This window comes from Montipora foliosa, chromosome 9, assembly GCF_036669935.1.
Source record: "Montipora foliosa isolate CH-2021 chromosome 9, ASM3666993v2, whole genome shotgun sequence".
NCBI classification, from domain to species: domain Eukaryota; kingdom Metazoa; phylum Cnidaria; class Anthozoa; order Scleractinia; family Acroporidae; genus Montipora; species Montipora foliosa.
The window spans coordinates 47,523,190-47,530,689 of record NC_090877.1 but is presented as its reverse complement, the minus strand read 5'-3'; the positions used below and the strand labels follow the sequence as shown (position 1 = coordinate 47,530,689).

Here is a 7,500-nt window from a genome sequence, read left to right as displayed (position 1 = left end):
ATAAAAAGTAAAAACAGAAAGCTTTCACTACATGGAGGATAGCATCCCCTCATTTAGTTCTATTGACACCCTAAACGCCGGCTTTCTGCTCCACTTTTTTGCTCCACTTTACAATTTGAGGTCAGAGCAGATGTCTCTCTCAATTTCCTGAAAATTGCCCCTGAAAAGACATTGTGGACTTCCCAATAATATCCATAGAGGAAAGGTTACCAAGCCTTGTGAAGCACATGGAAATCATGGCTTCTTTGCGAAGTAGATTTGTGATGTTCACAGGCACTCAAGACTAGGTTCAATATGGCGCGGCATGTTAAAAAAAACGTAGCGACTCAGTCAAAGGCTAATATTTTCGCTACCCTGAAAGCTACGATGACGAAACTGTGGAAATAGCTAGTGGAACTTGTGAGCATTCAGAAAATGCTTGGTTGGAACCCACTTACGCCTTGGTTGGAGCAGGAGCAACATTGAAAGAAGTGGTCTCGAAAAATATTATTGCGTAATTGCGGAACAGAAAAAGCGTAGCGACTGTTTTGAAGAGTGATTTCTCCATTCGTAGTGGATCCCTCAAACTAATTTTTCTGTATGTTAAAGCACAAGGTATGAGCATTTAGTTGAGATGGTTTTGAAGCCACAGATATCAATTGAAGACTTGTTTCAAACTATAACCTAGTGAGCGCCAGAATTCCAAAACACAGCGTTACAGTAAGGAAACTACGGAATTTTGAATCTTTTTAATGTGTTTTAATAAACTTGAACTGTTTTAATTTGGCTCATATGTAGTATTTACTGCGTGTTATCACTGGTTATTGTCCGTTAATCCACATAATTGTTCTCTCTTATGAAAAATGGTTTTGAAGACTTTCAATTTGAAAATTGTGTTACGCGTTACACTCAAAATTTGCCTATTTTTCTATCCTTTTCCTTTGTTTTCTCAAGAAAGGAAAGTCGCTTACCCTTTTTACACCCTGTATGCTAATCAACAAGGATAACCTTAGCATTCAGCAAAAATATAGCTTCATTGAAGACGTTAAACTGAATAAATCAGGAAATGTTTCTGAGTCACCCCCAAGTGGGTACGGTGATTGTGCTACACATCAGAGTAAAATCTGTTAAGTCTCACTTACAGGGATCAAGTGGTTAAACTTCCTATGTACATGTAGACACATTTCAAGCCAGCACATAGATTTCTTCTTAAAGTGGTATCATTAGGCAAAGTTTTCAATGTTAGCAAAGTTGGATTTTTTAGTTTCAGAGACAGTTTAATTTCATGTTTATTTGTGTTTACAGGGATGGAGACGAGAGTCGGAAGGGATGGCCAAAGACATACACAAAGTAAACAATCATTTACAAAATTCATTCTTTTCACATGTTTTCCTTTTCATTCATTGTTTTCATGCTCATAATTATGTTACTGTATGTGCCACAGTATGTTTTCTGGGCATTGCAGTGTTTGTCAATGAGCATTGTTTGGGCAATATCCTAGTTAGTGCTTTTGAATCTGTAGATTATTATTTTTTCTTGTCATTATCCTATAGGCAATTGAATCACAGTGAAATCGAGAAGAGACGGCGTGATAAGATGAACACTTACATAAATGAATTGTCAACGATGATTCCCATGTGTAATGCCATGTCACGCAAGCTTGATAAACTCACTGTCCTTAGACTGGCTGTACAACACATGAAGACGTTGAAAGGTAGGTATGCTTCTTTTGAGTATTCCATTTAGAGAAGTTTGAATGATAAAACCAGGTTTTTAAAAAGTGCTGCTGATAAACCACAATGATAGCTACATCTGTACTTTTTACTTTTTCTCACTACAGTGCAATTAAAATTATTATTACGAGATCATCATTTTGATGGTGATTACTGTGCAGACAGCAACATATTTCCAATAACGATGTAGATTGTACGTAATCAACAATATTACTTGATGAGCCTGCGTTGGATATGAGATGGTAAAATTAGTAGCCGTGGGTTAGCCTTGGCTGGTTGTTCCTTCTCAAATTTACACAAGCACAGCCTTTACATTCCTAAAGAACAGTGACAACCCATTTGTGATGGAAATACATACTGTAGAACTAAGAAAGCGTAAAGAAGACACATGACACCTCTGACACCTTTAGCAGCGATGTAGGTCTTACAACCAAAACCCTAACCTGCAATCAAGCGTACTTTTCTTGAGACAGGCCGCTAAAAAGTACGCATGATACAATTTCTTAAGGAGTCATCTGCCGCCCACCTGTCAAGAGTGATGTTATCATGTGTCATGCTATAAATGTGAGCCAATCAGATTTTACCAGAAATTACCTGCACGCTGCGATTCAAGTAAAGACGCGACAAAAGCAAAATAGCACTATGGCTTTGGTGTCTGCAATCAAAGCTATTTCTGCAAATCCTACTTGACAGTTGGTGCAGTTTCTCTGTTCAAACCATCAAGGAACAAAGAATTTCGAGGCAAAATGGCAGAAAAAGCCCGAATTCTTCATGTCATCATCAGGCGCAATCAACAGTACAATAAACTTTATTTTAACCTTGAATATTTGAGATGCCAATAAAAGATGCTATAAAAATAGATATGAAGAAAATGGACTTTGAGAAATTCTAGTTTTTCAGCAGCAGCTACCCAGCTATCATTTTGTTAGAAGTGTGTTCAGATTGTTCAACGATTCCGTAAACAGTGTCGAATTTCTCTCTCAAGCTTGGCTGATTCCCCTAAAGTTCTATTCGGTTCTTTTTGGATTCGCAACTTGTTGCTTCCAAATATATTCCAAAGGACTTGCCACAACTACAAACGTTTTCGAGTTGGTGGAAGAAGAATGATCTGAAGTCAAAGCAACAGCAGCTGTAAACAGATCCTAAACATCACTAGTGTTTAAATCCTTCTCAGCGGCCATAATTTCATTAGCTGTTAACCGATTTACAAGAAGTATGATTTGCAATTCTGTAACCAATCGGAGCGAGGCTCCAAGAGCTCTGTTGTTTTTTGGCCAATCAGAGTAAAGTCCAGATTCTTAACTACGAGCAGACGACTCATTAAGAAATTGTATCAGGCGTACCTTTTTGCACGATGTCTGAGGAAAAGTACGCCTGATCGCAGGTTACTAAAACCCTATTTAACTTTTCATGTATGTGCTTCAATGCAAACCATGCGGAAGATAAAGCGCGGGCAGCACGTGGGCACGCAAAGAGTTGTGGTAGAGCATTTCCAAATTAGGAAACTGCCCTGTTGTGTCATAATAGGCATCGCTGGCAAAGGATTGTGGTTGAAAACATTGAGAAATTGTCTGGCTTTCTGGATTATGAGCTGCTGCTTCGTTCCCTACACTTGTTGCGCAGCAATTAATTTCTGGTAAAAAAGATGGGGACCAAAAATTGTCTTCTTTGTTCCTTTGGGGAGCTTGGGTACATTGTAGTGATGGCCCAGTATTAGCCTAAGGGGTGCTTGCCTTGCTATTTTGAGATCCTGAGTCTTTAAGACCAATTCCGACCACTGGTGATCCTGGTAGACTGTGATTCATCTTCTTGGCTTCTCTTGTAAAGTAGCCAACTGGCTTGCCTTCATCCAGTTGGGATACTGTACTTAGAGTTGTAGTTCTGTTCTGGTGTGTCATTGTTATGTTTCATTGTCCCTGAAAAGCCCCTGTGGGGAGTGGTTGTTTGTACCTGTATGTATTGACAAGGATGTGGATGCCTCCAAACCATAGGATCAATGGCGCGACATCATCATGAGTGAATTGCATTTTTGTTCATTTCTTTGCCAATCTCCTCCCTGCAATGACGTGAGTTGACCTAATTTGAGATCATTTGGGGGATGCCCACACCCAGCATTAAAATTTCAATATTTCCCCTACTGTCCCATCAGTTCATACCAATCATAACTATAATAACATATGTGACATTCTTTTGGTCTTCATCATTATTTGTGACTTAGCTCCCTTTTCTACTTCTGCACTAGTGCCCTTTTTCACATTTCTAACAACCCGGCAAACTATATCATCATTAGATCTTTCAGGAGCATTGTTAATATTATCTTAATCACAATCTTAATAATAGTGATGATGATGACGATGACGGGGGTGAAGTCGACTGCAATATCCCCCCTCCCATTTGGCTTTTCATTCCTCACATTTGGTAAATGAACTGTTTTGCATTCAACTGAAACAATTTTCACTTGCATTTTTAGGTGCTCTTGATCCATTTACTGAGACAAACTATAAGCCAGCATTCTTGTCAGATGAAGATCTCAAGAACCTCCTTCTTGAAACAGCTGAGGGATTTTTGTTTGTGGTGGGCTGTGACCGTGGTTGTCTTCTTTATGCATCAGATTCTATTCAGAACTACCTTAACCAAACTCCTGTAAGTTGATTGGTCAATCATTTGTTTATTTCAGTCTCATTTTGAAAGCAATTCCACTCCAGAAAAAGGAAACAACTTGAAATGTTAATTGTTTGGCTTTTTGTATGAAGGGGATATAGGGTTTCATGAAAGTCCTTTGCGCTAGAAATTACATTTTAAAAGGTGAAAATGAACTCACAAATATAAAATTTTGATGAATAATTTGATTTAAATCTCAAGAGCTTCACTTGTCAAGTGACCTTGTCTTAAAGACCATGATTGAGAAAAGTCTGCCAACCTTGCCATCTTTGAGGTCAGGATCCAATAAATTTTCTCTCTGATTTAAATAAATGTGCCTCAGCGCAACGGAACTCTAAAAGTTCAACGACACAACATAGGGTCTCTTTCTCATTGAACAATGTGTGGGTCTGTTAATATTCTACAGTGTATGAGGAACAATATTAATTGTTGATGCTATTTGAAAAGCAGCCCCTTCTCATTCGAAGTCATTCTACTCATATCACCCAATTGAAAGCTGACTGTGGCCTTACAGATTGTGGTATTGAATTGTTATTTTAGGGTAAGAGTTGTACTTGTTAGCTTTTCTGATTGCGTGCAGTTTGCCCTCTTCCTTAACAGTCTGACCTTGTGGGACACAGTTTTCTTGATCTCATTCACCAAAAGGACATCAGCAAAGTCAAGGAACAGTTATCTTCATCAGACACCACCCCTCGAGAACGCCTGATAGATGCTAAGACCGGCCTTCCACTCAAAACAGAGAACCAACAGACTCCAACGAGACTCTGCTCAGGAGCCAGGAGGTCGTTCTTCTGTCGAATGAAGTGTGGATCAAAAGGGAAAAAGACGAAGGACAGTTCACAAGACTCAGATCTCTGTTTAATGAAGAGAAAAAGCAAGAACAAACAAGCACCAGAGAAAAAGCCCTATGTTGTGGGTAAGTAAAAGAGATCTCGTTTGTAGTTCATACTTGTTAATGCTCCCAGCCCACAAGAAACAGGAACACAACAAGATGTGGGGTAATGGAGTTGGGAATGAAGTACTTTGACAACACACCAATGTCACTGATCACTAGTCTAGCTACAGTAGATGTGGGGGGTCTGAACCCCATCTCCTTTCCTGGGGTGTGGGTGATGGCCCCCAGGGGACCTCCCTCTAGGAGGTCCTTACCCCTCATCCCTTGGTAGAGGTTCTTATTCCTTTCCGGAGATCCTTAGAGGGTTTAGAATCATAGTTACCATGGCAACCCATCCATTCTGTGAGTCTATTGGGCCACCGGTGACCTGTATGGGACTACTTCATCCCAACCCAAATTTTAATCCAATGAAAGGTTAAATAACAATAATCGTTGAAATCGCACGTGCATGGCGTGCAGAGCTTTTGACTTTTTGTTTGTTTGTTTTTGCTTGTCAGACCTATTGTCTAGTGGCGTTATATCGTGGGCGTCGTTATGTACCTCGCTTGAGCTCGCTACCTCGTTTACACCCTCTCAACCTTTGTCAACTTGCGCGCGTGTTTGTTCTTTATTTTAGATTATTCCATAACCTGTAGCAATGTTATTAACAGCACTCTTATTACTAAATGTATTTGTCTGCTTTTCTAGTTCACTGCACAGGGTATTTGAAGTCATGGCCGCCTTCTGGGACATCTGTTGATGAGGAGGATGAAGAGAACGAATCGAGAAACCTTAGCTGCCTTGTGGCTGTTGGAAGACTGGAAACGATTTATGACGAAATGACAGATTATACGCAGCCAGGCATTGCCAAGGAGTTTATTTCGCGCCACACTATTGATGGCAAATTCACGTTCGTCGACCAACGGTGTGTATAAAAAGAAGAAAATATTCTTCAAACTCGACAGTGATGATTATGGTTACTTAAAACCAAATTGAAAACGTTATGAAAATTGACTTTGGACAAAACTATGTCCTGTTTTGACAATTCGCCTTTAATCCTACAGAAAACCATCATATTCTATAGTGTTGTCAAACTTGGACATACAAGCTTTCACAATAAATGACATTATGTTGTCTTTATTGTTATCTTAGAACGACCGCCATCACTGGATTTCTACCTCAGGAGCTTATAGGTAGCTCTGGATACGAGTTTTTCCACCAAGAGGACCTCAACGCTCTCGCGGTTTCACATCGACGGACTTTACAAGGGGAAACAGTGACAACAGATGCCTACAGATTTCGATGCAAAGGAGGACACTTCGTTCCTCTGAGAACAAAATCAACTGTTTTCAGAAATCCGTGGTCAAAGGAACTCGAATTTCTCGTTTGTGTCAACACGGTGATCACGTGAGTGTTGAATTCGCAATTCGAAACTTACGGTCCCATTTGAAGTTAAATAAATCACACGTTCGAAACATCGTAAGGGATTATTATTCACAATTGTCCGGTCGTCTCAGACGACTAATAGGTGGTTTTCACGTGACGTTTCACGTGACGTAATCGCCGCCATGTTGTTGGACGAAAACCAAACATCTCTCATTAGCTCCTTTTGTTCGACCACCAGCAATTGTACATTACACCATTGTTATTGTCTCTAGAGATTGAATGCAAACCGCCTATACCTCGTACGGACAAAAGTCATCCTATTTTAAAGAAGTTATCATGTACAATGTACCTGCGTTCTGAACGCATCTCATCTAACAATGCTTGTCAATGTGTGCGCATTATTTCACTCGAAACGTATTTCCCTTTTATTTCCAGGGACTTGGAGTCTCTTGGTCTTCCCGCATCTGAAGCGCGCTTAATCACCGATGGTATGGGGTCTGTGTCAGCTGACAGCCTAATGACTGCTCATCCTTATCAATCAGGCATTCAGCAAGTTCTGGAGGTGCTAAAAAAGAAATCACTTATGGACGCAGGTAAATCAAAGAAACGAATGAATCCTTTCCCAATATGGAACAAATATTTAAGTTGTGAAATTGCATGCACTGGAAACTCGGGAAAAAATCCGAGTTCCAGATGGGATTTGAACCCGCGACCCTGCATCGCGCATTTATGGGTTATATTGTCAGTCGTTATTTGACTTGGTAACTGTGTGATGCAGTTCTAGTCAATACCCACATTTCACCCTCGCTCACCATAGAGTCTCCAGTGACTCAATGTTTAGTGCATCCAACTACCTTGAGAATTTCA

The 7,500-nt window shown here is 40.0% G+C and overlaps 1 protein-coding gene across 3 annotated transcripts in view; it reads left to right on the top strand.

The window, feature by feature from the left end:
- LOC137972127 (protein cycle-like) overlaps positions 1-7,500 on the top strand; it is a 24,968-nt gene that overhangs the window by 12,134 nt on the left and 5,334 nt on the right. For 2 of the 3 annotated variants that reach the window (XM_068818959.1, XM_068818958.1), the window contains 7 exons: positions 1,285-1,329; positions 1,533-1,693; positions 4,183-4,355; positions 4,974-5,289; positions 5,956-6,172; positions 6,400-6,654; positions 7,069-7,226. In XM_068818959.1, coding sequence (XP_068675060.1) covers positions 1,576-1,693; positions 4,183-4,355; positions 4,974-5,289; positions 5,956-6,172; positions 6,400-6,654; positions 7,069-7,226 — 1,237 coding nt within the window. In that variant the 5' untranslated portion in view covers positions 1,285-1,329; positions 1,533-1,575. Of the gene's footprint in view, positions 595-1,284; positions 1,330-1,532; positions 1,694-4,182; positions 4,356-4,973; positions 5,290-5,955; positions 6,173-6,399; positions 6,655-7,068; positions 7,227-7,500 lie in introns of all 3 variants that reach the window. The other variant, XM_068818960.1, reaches the window with a different exon arrangement.